The sequence below is a fragment of the Rhinoraja longicauda genome, chromosome 40 (assembly GCF_053455715.1).
Source record: "Rhinoraja longicauda isolate Sanriku21f chromosome 40, sRhiLon1.1, whole genome shotgun sequence".
In the NCBI taxonomy this organism is placed as follows: Eukaryota; Metazoa; Chordata; class Chondrichthyes; order Rajiformes; family Arhynchobatidae; genus Rhinoraja; species Rhinoraja longicauda.
In genome coordinates this window covers 16,193,743-16,210,163 of record NC_135992.1, presented here as the reverse complement: position 1 = coordinate 16,210,163, position 16,421 = coordinate 16,193,743, and the positions used below count along the sequence as shown (strand labels likewise).

The window sequence follows — 16,421 nt, the reverse complement described above, 5'->3', positions numbered from 1 at the left end:
GCTCCATAATTGCCATGATAGACCGCTCCATAATTGCAATGGGTTGGATTTTTAATAAATGCAATGCCGTTTATTTTACCTTTAAATGGTGATTTTATTTTTCTTTCAAACATTATATAAATACTGAAACCATTTGTATTTGTCCTTGTACAGAGTACCAATTTGTATTAGCAAGGCCTTCAAGGAAATGACGTTTAATCAACTTTGTTGCAGAGTTTATTCAGATCTGCAATCAATTTATTTGATGGTTTTGTTTTCCTTTCCAGTGCTGGCATCTGTGTGTGCAAGTCAGTAGTTTGTGGATTCCCTCCCACATCCCAAAGACGTGCGGGTTTGTGGGTTCACTGGCTTCTGTAAACTGCCCCTAGTGTGTGGGATCACACGGAACTAGTGTGATCTAGAGTGTTTGGAGTTTAGGAGGAAACCAGAGTCACGGGGAGAACGTGCAAACTCCACACAGACAGCACCCGAGGTCGGGATTGAACCGGGGTCTCTGGAGCTGTGAGGCAGCAGCTCTACCCGCTGCGTCGTAGTGACGCTGGAATCTTAAGCAAGACTGAAGGAGGGCCCAGACCGGGAACGTTGTCTGTCTACTCCCTCCACGGACGCTGCCTGACCCGCTGAATCCCTCCAGCACCTGCTTTTGCTTAGTAATTAATGTCTGTCTCCCTAGTCTTTAGATGTTATTTAAGGAGATGGAGTCTATCGAGAGGAAATTAAAACCAGCAGAAGGTTCTTCAGCTTTTCAGACAAGGTAATTTATTGCTACAGATTTAAATCAAAAGCATTTGCAGTATCCATATACAAAGATGTGCAAATGTAGCTTCCTATCAGTTATATATATTTTATATTGATCCATGAAACAATCCTTGAATGTTTTTGTCATAAAGGCAAGCTCGTGAGGAGTAAACTTTAGAACAAAATGTCCATCCTTAGCTACACCTTGAACAGGTAATGGAGGATGCTTTTGAAAGTCAGTCTGTTAGCGTAACCGTTGTGATGACGTTCTCAAGCCAGGATGAATGGTGGATGTACTGTATCTGTAAGTCATGGCCAGTTTGGTTCTGCCAGGGGTTTGGGCTGGTACCAGTGCTGCTAGTTCTAATGAATTTATCCAAAACTCAAAAGATATAAATCTCGGTGATAGTGATGCGTTGCACTGCGTCACCAGGGATACAATGCCCCCTGGCTTCATTCTCCATCTGCCCTTTCCTGAAAGTACTGACCGCTGGTCTCGGGAATGCAGGGCATGTGATCAAGGACCATTAACACCCCTGCCTTTCCCTCTTCTCCCCTTCCCTCCTTATCGGGCAGAAGATACAAAAGCTTGAAAATACGTACCTCCAGATTAAGAAACAGCTTCTTCCCCGCTGGAATCGGGTACTGAACAGCCCTTCCATAAGCTAGGGTTTAGTCCCATTCCTCCAACCTACCTCATTGTGGACGTTGCACTTTTTCTTTGGAACTGTAACGCTGTAACACTATATTCTGCACTTTTTTTTTTTTTTTTCTCTTTGCACTATCTGTTGTACTTGTGTGTTTGTGTAAGAAGGAACTGCAGATGCTGGTAGACACAAAAAGCTGGAGTAACTCAGCGGGGCAGGCAGCATCTCTGGAGAGAAGGAATGGGTGTAGTTTCGGGTCGAGACCCTTCCTCAGACTGGTTAAGGAAAAGGGAAACGAGAGAGATAGAACAATGAATGAAAGATATGCAGAAAAGTGACGATGATAAAGGAGACAGGGCATTGTTTGTGTCTGTCTGCCCTGATTGTTGTATTCCTGTGCAGTACAACCTGACTGGGTGGGACCCAAGGTTTATTACTAAACAGTCACCTCATGTTTTACATGGGGATTGAGTTACGCAACTAAGCAGTCAGGTGGAAATTTGAACGCATTATTCAAAAAATATAAAGGTGTAAATTAAGCTTTGATATTAAATGAACAAGCGCGTTATTCTAAAAACTGATAAATCAAACAGACGTGAAGCGTGAGGTGCCTGTACGTGTTTAGGGTGTGGGAGGAAGCTGAAGATCTCGGAGAAAACCCACGCGGTCACGGGGAGAACGTACAAACTCCGTACAGACGGCGCCCATAATGTGGATAGGTGACGTTTCACAGAGTGCTGGAGTAACTCAGCGGGTCAGGCAGCATCTGTGGAGAACATGGATAGGTGACGTTTCACAGAGTGCTGGAGTAACTCAGCGGGTCAGGCAGCATCTGTGGAGAACATGGATAGGTGACGTTTCACAGAGTGCTGGAGTAACTCAGCGGGTCAGGCAGCATCTGTGGAGAACATGGATAGGTGACGTTTCACAGAGTGCTGGAGTAACTCAGCGGGTCAGGCAGCATCTGTGGAGAACATGGATAGGTGACGTTTCACAGAGTGCTGGAGTAACTCAGCGGGTCAGGCAGCATCTGTGGAGAACATGGATAGGTGACGTTTCACAGAGTGCTGGAGTAACTCAGCGGGTCAAGCAGCATCTGTGGAGAACATGGATAGGTGACGTTTCAGGTGGAGACCCAAGTTCCTACATTCACTTCACCACATAGGTCACTGAACGACCACAGACCACTGGAGTGGGTCCCAGTTCTCCACTACCAACCCCCTCCCACTGCTTCACTTCACAGCATCCTCTCATGCAATGGGATTGAACCTGGACTCCCTTCACTGACTGCTTGGTGGTCTCGCAATAAAAAACACAAACAGAAAAATATAATTTTAACAAAAACCAACTGCTTAGGAGATAGAACACTGGTATCAAATTAGATGTTGAGGTGTCAGTTTGCAGTAATTCCACTGACGAACCACTATTCCTAGTTTATTTACAGAGATTACAATTCTGTGTACAAAATAGCTTTGAATACTGGCCACCTGAAATAAAACTCAGAGCTTAGGAAATGCACTGCTGATGAGGAAGATGAATATTTTATTTATGACCTCCATTCTGCTTTAGTGATCCTGCATTTGTCATTTTACTTGACTGGCGGGCAGTGCAATCATGAAAGTGTAGACCTTGATATGGGACCAGGGACATTAAGAGAAAGAATGTTGAAAGGCTGGAGCAATTAGGCTTGTATACACTGGAATTTAGAAGGATGAGGGGGGATCTTATTGAAACTTAAGGATAGCGGAGTGAGGGGGTATGGGGAGAAGGCAGGAACGGGGTACTGATTGAGAGTGATCAGCCATGATCGCATTGAATGGCGGTGCTGGCTCGAAGGGCTGAATGGCCTACTCCTGCACCTATTGTCTATTGTCTATTGAAACATATAAGATAATTAGGGGATTGGACACATTAGAGGCAGGAAACATGTTCCCAATGTTGGGGGAGTCCAGAACAAGGGGCCACAGTTTAAGAATAAGGGGTAGGCCATTTAGAACGGAGATGAGGAAGAACTTTTTCAGTCAAAGAGTGGTGAAGGTGTGGAATTCTCTGCCTCAGAAGGCAGTGGAGGCCAGTTCGTTGGATGCTTTCAAGAGAGAGCTGGATAGAGCTCTTAAGGATAGCGGAGTGAGGGGGTATGGGGAGAAGGCAGGAACGGGGTACTGATTGAGAATGATCAGCCATGATCGCATTGAATGGCGGTGCTGGCTCAAAGGGCTGAATGGCCTCCTCCTGCACCTATTGTCTATTGTCTAATGACAAAAGAAACATAAGTGCTGGATTAACTCGTCGGGTCAGACAGTGTCTCTGGACAACATGGATGGGTGATGTTTCAGATCATGAACCTCCTTCTGACCAGACCCAAAACGTCACCTATCCGTGTTCTCCAGAGATGCTGCCTGACCCGCTGAGTTACTCCAGAACTTTGTGTCTTTGTGGTGTAAACTGGCATCTGCAGTTCCTTGTTTCAACAAGGAAAAGAATAAAGTATTGTGTAGGGAGGAACTGCAGATGCTGGTTTAAACCAAAGACAAACACAAAGTGCTGGAGTAACTCAGTGGGGCAGGCAGCATCTCTGGAGAGAAGGAATGGGTGACGTTTCGGGTTGAGACCCTTCTTCAGACTCATGGTTGGTTCATTGTTGGCATTCACTGCGGTACAGGGTTTGGTTACTGTATCGAGATATTAATAATGTTTTCCAACTTAAGGTCGTTAAAGTGGAAGCAGTGATTTGTTACTCGGGGTACGTTCGGTCCGTGCTGCAGGTGTGCACAGTGTATCTGGGATTATTTGTGTTACCATCAGGGGAAGGCTATGTCGCTGCCAATGTTTCCTAGTGCACTCATTAAGGAGTCTGACAAGATTGCAGTGTTTGCCGGAAAACGTTAGTGTTGTATCGTTAACTTTGCAATTTGACTACTATAGGAACATTTCAAAGACTTGGGCGGGTACATGGATAGGACAGGTTTGGAGGGATATGGGCCAAACGCAGGCAGGTGGAACTAGTGTAGACGGGGCATGTTGGTTGGCGTGGGCACGCTGATTCCATATTGTATCACTGAACGACTGTAAATTATGCCCGCAGTCTTTCTATTTTGGCAAGTACATCATGCATTCACTCAAGTATGTGACATGGTCTTTGTTTGAAAACTCTGTAAAATACACATTGAAGATAACTGGCCTTTATCAGTGGTGGGAGCTATCCAGCATCAGGGTTATTACCAACATCTGTCTTGTGCTGTCGGCAGCTGCCAGCATTGCTGCTGTGTGGCTATGTGGCTATTGCTGCCTGGCTAGGTGGCTCATCCCATGACAAAGAAAATTGATTAACCCCAGATAGACACAAGATGCTGGAGTAACTCAGCGGGTCAGGCAGCATCTCTGGAGAGAAGGAATGGGTGACCTTTCAGGTCGAGACCCTTCTTCGGACTGATGTCAGGGGCGTGGGCGGGACAGGGATAGGATGTAGACGGAGACAGTAAGACTGGAGGGAGAACTGGGATGGGGGAGGGCATGGAGAGGGAGGGGAAGCAAGGGCTACTTGAAGTAGGAGAAGTCAACATGAAGTTAGAGAGGTCAGGATTAACCCCAGTGTGGATTGCATCGTGTTTCTCAGGGGTTGTCTTAGCACCAAGTCTCGGGACTCTCGTGGGTTACTGACCTGTAATGTTATTTATCATCTAGCACCCCTTAAAGTGGCAGAACTTGCTAGGAGAGAGATGGGGGGAAGGAACTGCAGGTGCTGGTTTAAACCAAAAATAGACACAAAATGCTGGAGTAACTCAGCGGGACGGGCAGCAACTCTGGAGAGGAGGAAGGGGTGACGTTTGGGGTGGAGGATGAAGGTGACCCGCTGAGTTCCTCCAGCATTTTGTGTCAATCTTCGATGAGGTTGGGCAATGCCTGGCAAGTGATGGGACCCAGATAAGAGGGACATAGGTTTAAGGTGAGAGGGGAATGATTTAAAGGGAGCCCGAGGGGCAACGTTTACACACAGTGGGCGGGTGGGTGGGTGGGTGTGTGGAACGAGCCGCCAGAGGTGGGAGAATGGTGCCGTAAATTCACCTTTGGAAGACAAAGGTAGGTGGAGAAGGCAGCTTGGTTAGCATGGATAGGTGGGGCCGAAGGGCCTGTTTCCATGCTGCAAGATTCCTGCCTCCCTCTGGTTGTCCCACAGTGCATAACGTTCACGACCCTCTCGACACAGCAAGAATACCTCCAATAGTAACCTCACCTCCCTGTACAGTTGGACATGGATAGTCCACTCCCGTAATAATGTCATTGGCACTCACAGGGTCAATTAACACAAACGCAAAAAAAAACAAATGTAAAAAATGTTGGAGAGCAGAGTGTATGAGACGTGCTGTCAGGTGGTTCCTGGTGCTGCTTGCCGTCTTTGTTCTAGAATGCTCCTGTATCCCGTGCACACACTCTACTGAATGACCTCGACATAGTTTGCTGGGTACAGCCCGATCCGGCCTCCATCCAGGTAACCTTTGCACCATCCCTGCTCATCCTCGTCCTCTATTTTAGTCAGTTCCTGACCTGGGGGAACACACAAAAACATCAGAGTTGCCCAGTCAATGGTGTGTCTCGTCGCAGAGCATGGAAATGGCCACAACTCCACAAAACATCAGAGTAGCCCAGTCAATGGTGTCCCTCGTCACAGAGCATGGAAATGGCCACAACTCCACAAAACATCAGAGTAGCCCAGTCAATGGTGTCCCTCGTCACAGAGCATGGAAATGGCCACAACTCCACAAAACATCAGAGTAGCCCAGTCAATGGTGTGTCTCGTCGCAGAGCATGGAAATGGCCACAACTCCACAATTAGGAATTGGGATTCCCACTGTCAGAAGTGAGACGAAACTAACTGGAGGAACTGCTCCTCACATTTCACTTGGGCAGCTTACAACCCAGTGGTATGAATATTGATTTCTCTAATCCCCTCTCCCCGTCCCACCCCCACCCTAGTTTATTTGTCGTCCTGCTGAGTTTTGCTGTCTCTATCCTGTTATCACCTTCCCCACAGTCAACAATGCACCATTGTGGGCTCCACCTTTCCTTGCTCATCGTTACTGGCTTTGATTAGTCCTTCAGCAATATCTTTCATTCATTTGTTCTATGTACCTTTCCATTTCGTTCTTCCCTCACTGGCAGTCTGAAGAAGGGTATCAAACCTATCCATGTTCTCCACAGATGCTGCCTGACCCGCTGTGTTACCTCAGCACTCTGTGAAACGTCACCTATCCATGTTCTCCACAGATGCTGCCTGACCCGCTGAGTTACTCCAGCACTTTGTGTCTGTCTTTGGTGTAAAGCAGCATCTGCAGTTCCTTCCTACACATGGAACCAGCCTGCTTGGCCCAGAGCCCCCCCTGACCATTACATGTCCATCTACATTCTAATCCCACGCTCCCCCACCAGCCTTTACCAAACACTTGCTCACCCCACCCTAGGGATCATTAACCTGCCTCCCCACAAGCCTTTGTAGACGTGGAACAATCACATGGAGCCCAGGGTTTATTTTCACAACAAACTCTCTTTATTTCTGAAATAACTTCATTTATTTCTACTGTCTCGGCCACTAGAAGTCAGCTTCTCCCCAAGTAATATTGAGGAGAGAAAAAAGACACAGAGTGCTGGAGTAACTCAGCGGGTCAGGCAGCATCTGTGGAGAACATGGATTGGTGACGTTTCAGAGTGCTGGAGTAACTCAGCGGATCAGGCAGCATCTGTGGAGAACATGGCTAGGTGACGTTTCACAGAGTGCTGGAGTAACTCAGCGGGTCAGGCAGCATCTGTGGAGAACATGGATAGGTGACGTTTCAGGTCGGGACCCTTCTTCAGACAGCAGTGACACTGAGAGAAACTGAAGTCTCTCGTGATCCACAGGACCCGGGACATTTTGCAGAGCTGTGATTTCTGAAATACAGCGTGGAAACAGGCCCTTCGGCCCACCGAGTCTGTGCCGACCAGTGATCACCCCTTACACTAACACTATCCTACACACACTGGGGACAATTTACAACTTTTACCGAAGCCAATTAACCTTCAAACCTGCACGTCTTTGGAGTGCGGGAGGAAACCGGAGCACCCGGAGAAAACCCACGCAGTCACGGGGAGAACGTGCAAACTCCGTACAGACAGCACCCATAGTCAGGATGGAACCCGGGTCTCAGGCAGCAGCTCTACCCGCTGCGCCACTGTGCCGACCCGTGAGTCACATCCAAACTCCAGGTCAGTGTGGATTGCCCTTACCACCAGACCAAAGCTCCCTCCTCTCTGCTTCAGCCCCAAATCAGGGTGTCCCTTAACACAGGATGACCTGCACAACATGTTTATTGCCTGTCTAACCAACACATCTTGCAGTGGTCCTGGCCTAGTTTAAACTCTGCATTCCTATCCCCACATCTGGAACTATGTTCATTAGAAAGAACGTCTCGATAACTACGAGTAGGACATCAGTAGGACATCGTCAGTGTAATAAATGTACAGTGCCTCGAAATAGCCCAGGTGGTTCGTGGCTGAACGTAGGTGACAAAGTACAGTGAACAAAGACCTTAATGAAGATTTGTGGAGTGAGTGAAACAAAAGCTGGAAGGTCCGGGCTACAGCTTGGCAGTGAGCAGACCACAGGAGGTCATTGAACCAAGATGGGAACACCAGTTGTGTTTGGCCGCAGTGGATAGTGCAAGACCCTGGGGTCACTGACAGTGAAGGCATTGGCGACGATCTTGGTACCTTCAGGGAGATTCAGTGGAATTCATTGACCACAGACGGCTGTGGAGGCCAAGTCAGTGGATATTGTTAAGGTGGAGATTGACGGATTATTGATTAGTATGGGCGTCAGAAGTTATGGGGAGAAGGCAGGAGAATGGGGTTGAGGGGGAGAGATAGATCAGCCATGATTGAATGGCGGAGTGGACTCGATGGGCCGAATGGCCTAATTCTGCTTCTTGAACGTGTGAAGAACATCTGAGGGACCAAATTGTCCATCACTGTGCAGAGACGTGAAGACTGTGAGAAGCTCCTCCACAGTGAAGCTGCAAGCTCCAAGCTACAGGTTCTCGGTGAGGAAGTCATTGACCGGAGATGGGAGCATGGGTTGTGAAGTCGGACGTCTTCACCAGGAGGGTCCCTCCTGACTCTGCTTGCAGGGTGTGTTTGCACGCGACCGACGGTGGGAAGGGAAGTGCTTGCTGATGTTGGTGCAGTCCTTACCCGCCTTGAAGCTGAGCTCGTCTGATTCCTGGCTGGAGTAATCGTACAGTGCACGGGTTCTCACACCTGGGATGTTTCTGCCGTCCTCCCCCAGGGAATAACCTTTATTTAAACTGTGAAACCAACACAAAAGAAGAACGTTGGTCGTGAACAATGGGCGTGCACTGATCTGGCGTTGAGACCCTCCTGTTCACCGTCTCTGGGTGGCTGCTTAGTCCCAACCCAGGCATTACATTGGCACTTCCAAGGGCTTGGCTTCAAACACTGAAGTCACGGTTTTAATTTGTTGCATTTTGCTTCCTCTGCTAAACTAACGTGTGGCGATTTCGTCAATGAGGAAAAAATAACTAATAAATATTCTGGAAATCCAAAGAGAGAGTTAGATTTAGTTTTTATGGCCAAAGGAATCAAGGGATGTGTGGACAAAGCAGGAACGGGGTACTGATTTTAGATGATCAGCCACGATCATATTGAATGGCGGTGCCGGCTCGAAGGGCCGAATGGCCTACTCCTGCACCTATGTTTAGGAGTAGGAGAAATGGAAAATGTTTAGCAGGTCAGGCAGTATTTGAGGAAGGATATTCTTGCTATTGAGGGCGTGCAGCGTAGGTTTACTAGGTTAATTCCCGGAATGGCGACTCTGTCATATGTTGAAAGACTGGAGCGACTAGGCTTGTACACACTGGAATTTAGAAGGATGAGAGATCTTATCGAAACGTATAAGATTATTAAGGGGTTGGACACGTTAGAGGCAGGAAACATGTTCCCAATGTTGGGGGAGTCCAGAACCAGGGGCCACAGTTTAAACTGTCGGCCATTTAGAACTGAGATGAGAAAAAACTTTTTCAGTCAGAGAGTTGTGAATCTGTGGAATTCTCTGCCTCAGAGGGCAGTGGAGGCCAATTCTCTGAATGCATTCAAGAGAGAGCTAGATAGAGCTCTTAAGGATAGCGGAGTCAGGGGGTATGGGGAGAAGGCAGGAACGGGATACTGATTGAGAATGATCAGCCATGATCACATTGAATGGTGGTGCTGGCTCGAAGGGCCGAATGGCCTCCTCCTGCACCTATTGTCTATTGTCTATCTGTGGATGGAGAAGCCGTTAATGTTTCAAGTTTATGGCCGACCATCAAGTCAATCGATCAATTGTTCTTGCTGTTTCTCTCCCCACAGTTACTGCTCAATCTGCTATGTAAATCCATTATTGACCTCAAAGTCTTGACGCACATTGTACAGGCCCACCAGTTGCTGGGTAGTCCGCGGAGGGCATGTACACGTTTAGGAAGGGCCACACATGAGGAGTTGGCTCCATTGTGGAGCGCTGGTTCTGCCCATCACCCACCTATCCTGTGAGCTTCAGCACCCCCATGTTATTGGGGAGGGGATGTGGGTCGGGGGCTGGCTGAGTCGGGCATCGTAGTCCCAATGTCCAGAGGCCACGACCGTGCGGTGTGACTGCTAGCCTGGCGTGTGGAGGTCACGGAGTGACTGTCTTCCTCTGCTGTTTGTGGGAGGGAAGGGGGGAGATTGTGGAGCAAACCAGGGACATCATCCCTTCTCTTCAGGAACGATCCCACACCACATCCTCAATGTTCACCTTAAGCTTTGAAGAACCACTTTTTCTCCTCCCTTCTGTCCTTTTCCCTTCTTGTCCGTTATCTTCTCCGCCTCTGGGCTCCATTCCTGCAAGGTGCAAGGTTAGCGTTAGACCGCAGTGAAGCACGCAACGCAGGTCTGAGCTGATGGCAGTCGTCTCGTGCAAGCACTTGGCCAGCGCTTACTGACCGGACCACAGGGCGGCACGGTGGTGCAGCGGGTAGAGCTGCTGCCTCACAGCACCAGAGACCCGGCTTCCATCCGGACCACGGGCGCTGTCCGTACGGAGTTGGTACCTTCTCCCCGTGACCTGCGTGGGTTTTCTCCGGGTGCCACGGTTTCCTCCCACACTCCAAATACGTACAGGTTTGTACACTCGGTATAATTGTCCCTAGTGTGTAGGATAGTGTTAGTGTGCAGGGATCGCTGGGCGGTGTGGACTCGGTGGGCCGAAGGGCCTGTGACCGAGGTGTATCACTAAACTAAACTACATGGAATGTCACGATCTTGCTCAAACGAGTGACAAACAACAATCAAGTTAGAGATGAGCAAACAAGGAACTGCATATTCTGGCTTACACAAAAGGACAGAGTGCTGGAGGAACTCAGCGGGTCAGGCAGCATCTGTGGAGAGAAGGAATGGGTGACATGTGGGGTCGAGACCTTTCGTCAGATTCAGAGAAGGGTCTCGACCCGAAACGTGACCCATTCCTTCTCTCCAGAGATGCTGCCTGACCCGCTGAGTTACTCCAGCATCTTGTGTCTATCTTTGAGGGAGAGCAAGGGTGGGGTTGGGTTGGGTTGGGGGTGGGGTTGTGTTGAGTTGGGGGCGGGGTTTGGATGGGGTTGCTTTTAGTTGGGGTTGGGTTGGGGTGGGGTGGGGTGGGTGTGGGCCGGGTTGGCGAGTCGGTCTGCGGGTTCTCATGGTTGATGTCCCCGTACACTCACCTCAAAGTGCGGCCAGTTTGTCGGCATGCCCGGCCCATGCGTGTTACGCCACCATTTTAAATCATTCTGGTCGTTTATTGATAAGACCGTCTGGTGAAGATCCTTAAAGATCGACCGGAAGCTGCGGGGACAGAATGGTCAGCAGTTGGAGTGGCCGATCATTGGGAACGGGCTTCAGTAGATGCATCCCGACATGTGGCTCTTGCTGAAGGAGGTGTGAGAACGCCCGTGTGGATTGTCACAGCCACTGGCACACACAAAGCCATCCTGAACCGACTGGTCCCATGCAGGTGAGTGAAGCATCGCTGTACCTGGCCACAGGTGAGTGAAGCATCACTGTACCTGGCTACAGGTGAGTGAAGCATCACTGTACCTGGCTACAGGTGAGTGAAGCATCACTGTACCTGGCCACAGGTGGGTGAAGCATCACTGCCCCTGGCTACAGGTGAGTGAACCATCACTGTACCTGGCTACAGGTGAGTGAACCATCACTGTACCTGGCTACAGGTGAGTGAACCATCACTGTACCTGGCCACAGGTGAGTGAATGATCACTGTACCTGGCCACAGGTGAGTGAACCATCACTGTACCTGGCCACAGGTGAGTGAACCATCACTGTACCTGGCTACAGGTGAGTGAACCATCACTGTACCTGGCCACAGGTGAGTGAACCATCACTGTACCTGGCTACAGGTGAGTGAAGCATCTCACTGTACCTGGCCACAGGTGAGTGAACCATCACTGTACCTGGCTACAGGTGAGTGAAGCATCTCACTGTACCTGGCCACAGGTGAGTGAACCATCACTGTACCTGGCTACAGGTGAGTGAAGCATCTCACTGTACCTGGCCACAGGTGAGTGAAGCATATCACTGTATCTGGCCACAGGTGAGTGAAGCATCACTGTACCTGGCCACAGGTGAGTGAAGCGCTGCTGGATGACCGGCCTCACCTCTCGTTGTTGGTCACGTCCAGGTGCCGATGGATGGACAGGAATATCTGTTTGAGGAAGACGGTGCGTTTCTGCTCGGACTGCTGGCTCTGGTCAAACACCATCTCCATCTCCTCCATGTACTTGGGATTGTACTTGTTTAGATCTTCGATGGTCTTTGTGTAACGTTGCTTCACCTGGGCACAGTGAGGGAAGAGGGTGAGTGCACAAAACAGGAGGGAAACACCAAAGCACACCCTGAACCACTCTGAAACGTCACCTCTCCATGTTCTCCACAGATGCTGCCTGACCCGCTGAGTTACTCCAGCACTCTGTGAAACGTCACCTATCCATGTTCTCCACAGATGCTGCCTGACCCGCTGAGTTACCCAGGTTTGGTCCACTGAGTCCGCGCCGATCAGCAATCCCCGTACACTAACACTATCCTACACACTTTACCAAAGCCAATTAACCTACAAACCTGCACATCTTTGGAGGGTGGGAGGAAACCCACGCAGGTCACGGGGAGAACGTGCAAACTCCGTACAGACAGCGCCCGTAGTCAGGATGGAACCGGGGTCTCTGTCGTTGTGAGGCAGCAGCTCTACCCGCTGCACCACCGTGCCGCCCCAGAGCTTGGACCCTAACACTGGGGTCACGCGGGTCGCCCAGTCCGTGCGTCTCCTGTCCCGCCCGCCATTCCCGGGATTCCCCGCTCACCTTCTCCGCCTCCAGGTTGCGCTGCTCCCTCAGCCGCTGCTGTTTCTGCTGCTTCCAGGAGGAGGCAGTGTTGGCTCGGCGCCCGCTCTCCCGCACCAGGGCCACGTGCTCCTTTTTCCGCTTGGTGTGGTAGAGCTTCCTCAACGTCCCTGCCTGTGGAGAGGGCAGAGACCGACCGGGCAGGGTGAGGACTGTGTGGGTGAACGGGCACCGCACTGCTCAACGTCCCTGCCTGTGGAGAGGGCAGAGACCGACCGGGCAGGGTGAGGACTGTGTGGGTGAACGGGCACCGCACCGATACAGGGCAGACAGAGTCACGCCAGTCACACAACCATCATTACCCTCGCTAAACTCCACACACAGCCCAACCAAAGGCCCACACACCTGCAACAGTCTGGAGAAGGGTCTCGACCCGAAACGTCACCCATTCCTTCTCTCCCGAGATGCTGCCTGTCCCGCTGAGTTACTCCGGCATTTAGTGTCCACCTTCGATTTAAACCAACATCTGCAGGGTTTTTTCCCACATAGTCACAGACTGCTGGAGTAACTCAGTGGGTCAGGCAGCATCTGTGGAGAGAAGGAGTGGTCGACATTTTGGGTCGAGACCCTCCTTCAGACTGCCGTCAGGGGGGAGAGAGATGGATAAGAAGTGTGGAGGTGTGAAACCAGGGCAAAGGGAATGGAGATCAAGGAGAATGTAGAGTAGATCATTTGTTAGCTGGGAGAGACCCTAATTGGTAGCTGGGATACCCTGTATTATCTGATTTGATAGGACAGCTTGCAAGACAAAGCTTTTCACTGTACCTCGCTCGGTACACATGACTGTAATAAAGCTGAAACACTGGGCAGCACTCCAGTTTCATTGTGTGTGAGCCCGTCTGTTGTCGGGTGGACCTGGGTGGTGAGAGGTGTTTAAGGTGACCTACCTTTTTCAGTTTCTTGGTCCAGGGCATCTGCGCTTTCTTGAATCCATGCGCCACCTCATGAGTCTCCTTGAATCCCCCAAAGAACTTCTTGTGGTACATGTCCTTCTGCCACTTGCGGATCCTGCCTGCGTCCTCCGCCAGCAGGGAGTTGTGGATGTCCGCGTGCAGCTCGCTGAGGCGGTCAGCCGCTGTGAGGAAGGCATGCCAAGCCTTTAACAGAGTGCCGTACATGGGACCTGCAACGGAGACGAGGAAAAACCTTCAGTCAGAGAGTTGTGGATCTGTGGAATTCTCTGCCTCAGAAGGCAGTGGAGGCCAATTCTCTGAATGCATTCAAGAGAGAGCTAGATAGAGCTCTTAAGGATAGCGGAGTCAGGGGGTATGGGGAGAAGGCAGGAACGGGGTACTGATTGAGAATGATCAGCCATGATCACATTGAATGGCGGTGCGTACAGGCTCGAAGGGCCGAATGGCCTCCTCCTGCACCTATTGTCTATTGTCCTGACGTCCACCAAACAGGCTGGCAATGTGGTCACATCCTGACACACCAACACTCCCCACCCACACTGTCTCCCCTTCACCTCCCACCCTCCCCACCCACACTGTCTCACCCTCCCACCCTCACCACTCATCCAGGCCCGGCACGGTGGCGCAGCGGGTAGAGCTGCTGTCTCACAGCTCCAGAGACCCAGGTTCGATCCTGACTACGGGCGCTGTCTGTACGGAGTTTGTACGTTCTCCCCGTGACCTGCGTGGGTTTTCTCCGGGTGCTCCGGTTTCCTCCCACACTCCAAAGACGTGCAGGTTTGTAGGTTAATTGGCTTGGTGTAATGGTAAATTGTCCCTAGTGTGTGTAGGATAGTGTTAGTGTGCGGGGATCGCTGGTCGGCGTAGACTCAGTGGGCTGAAGGGCCTGTTTCCGCGCTGTATCTCTAAACTAAACTGTTCCCTCCACCGTCACCACTCACCCTGCCTGCTCCCACCTTCTCACACACCATCCCCTCTCCACCCCCCTCCCTTTCACCCCTCCATCCCCTCTCCACCCCCCTCCCTTTCATCCCTCCTTCCCCTCTCCCTCCCCCTCCCTTTCATCCCTCCTTCCCCTCTCCCCATCTCCTTCCCCTCTACATCTCACTCAAGAACCAGGAGACATAGGTTTAAGGTGAAGGGGGAGGGGGGGGAAGATTTAATAGGAACCTGAGGGGTAACCTTTCCACACAAGGGGTGGTGGGTGTATGGATCAAGGAGGTAGTTGAGGCAGATTACAATCGAGCCATATACAATGTATAGATTCACGATAAGGGAATAATGTTTAGTGCAAGGTATCATAGTTAATGTAAGTAATGTTGCTGTCGGAGTGGAGATGTAAGAGTGTGGAGCGATGGTAATGTGTGATTGTAGATCTGCTTCTGTGGCCAGCCGGCAAATAGTTGCCTGTGTTGGGCGCCATCTTTGAGGTGTGGAATGGCCAGCACGGACTCGGTGGGCCGAAGGGCCTGCCTCGTGTCAGGGTGCGTGCCTTGTAACGCTGGAGTGCCCCAGAGCCAAGTACTCACTTGCTTCAACCAAGGGCTTCCACTTGCGAGACCAGGCGGCCATTTGCAGGGAGTACTGCTTCTCCATCCTGGCCCTCTCCTGGAAACACAGCACGATGTCGTTGCATACCCGGTAGCCATCGTCCACCCGCTTGGCCGTGCTCTTGTACTTGTCTGGCTGCAAGGGGCAGGTGTAGGCCGTGTTACTGTCCAGTCCGGTTTATTGTCACCAGTACAAGTGCAAACGGCAGCGACCCGTAGCTTCTGGCCACGTGAACGCGTGTATCACATGCATTTCGGCTTATGATATTTTGGGTTTACGATGGGTTTCTCAGCACGGAACCTCACTGTACTCTGAGGAGCGCCTGTACCGAGGTACAGGGGAAAGCTTATGGTCCGTGTTAACCAGTCAGCGGAAAGACAACACACAATTACATTGTGATTCACTCCTGGGCCAAGTTTACCAGCGGTCAGGAAACTAAATGGTGAACCCTGACCCTTGGTAGTGAACCCCTGACCCTTGGTGTTGAACCCCGACCCTGGGTGCTGAACCCTGACCCTGGGTGCTGAACCCCGACCCTGGGTGCTGAACCCCAACCCTTGGTGCTGAACCCCGACCCTTGGTGGTGAACCCCGACCCTTGGTGCTGAACCCCTGACCCTTGGTGCTGAACCCTGACCCTGGGTGCTGAACCCTGACCCTTGGTGGTGAACCCCTGACCCTTGGTGGTGAACCCTGACCCTTGGTGGTGAACCCCTGACCCTGGGTGGTGAACTCCGACCCTTGGTGGTGACCCTGGCCCTGGGTTGTGGCCGTGGTCAGTGTTGTACTCACCATCCAGAAGCTGTTGCTGGTCACTTCAGGGGTCGGGACACTGCAGTACTTCAGAGACATGGCGGCCTTCCCTCTCTCCCCAGCGCTCTCCTCCTCTGGCATCAACTCTCCCCTCCGCCTGGGGATGCAAGAGAGGTGCTGGCGGTCACTGGCCCAGTGTCCATTTACCCAGTGGTCACAGACCCAGTGTCCATTTACCCAGTGTCCACAGATCCAGTGGTCAAAGACCCAGTGGTCACTGGCCCAGTCCAGTTACCCAGTGACCACAGATCCAGTGGTCAAAGACCCAGTGGTCACTGGCCCAGTCCAGTTACCCAGTGGCCA

The 16,421-nt window shown here is 51.0% G+C and overlaps 1 protein-coding gene across 1 annotated transcript in view; it reads right to left on the bottom strand.

The window, feature by feature from the left end:
• Positions 1–2,668: 2,668 nt before the first annotated feature.
• The window catches only part of LOC144611617 (protein kinase C and casein kinase II substrate protein 3), a 36,749-nt gene continuing 22,996 nt past the window's right edge, over positions 2,669–16,421 (bottom strand). Inside the window, exons 2-10 of the mRNA XM_078430831.1 lie at positions 16,098–16,215; positions 15,285–15,441; positions 13,729–13,964; positions 12,803–12,955; positions 12,104–12,279; positions 11,153–11,273; positions 10,207–10,292; positions 8,610–8,722; positions 2,669–5,930 (exon numbers count right to left, since the gene is read on the bottom strand). Of these exons, the coding sequence (XP_078286957.1) occupies positions 5,818–5,930; positions 8,610–8,722; positions 10,207–10,292; positions 11,153–11,273; positions 12,104–12,279; positions 12,803–12,955; positions 13,729–13,964; positions 15,285–15,441; positions 16,098–16,199 (1,257 nt within the window). The 5' untranslated portion in view covers positions 16,200–16,215 and the 3' untranslated portion in view covers positions 2,669–5,817. The remainder of the gene's footprint in view (positions 5,931–8,609; positions 8,723–10,206; positions 10,293–11,152; positions 11,274–12,103; positions 12,280–12,802; positions 12,956–13,728; positions 13,965–15,284; positions 15,442–16,097; positions 16,216–16,421) is intronic.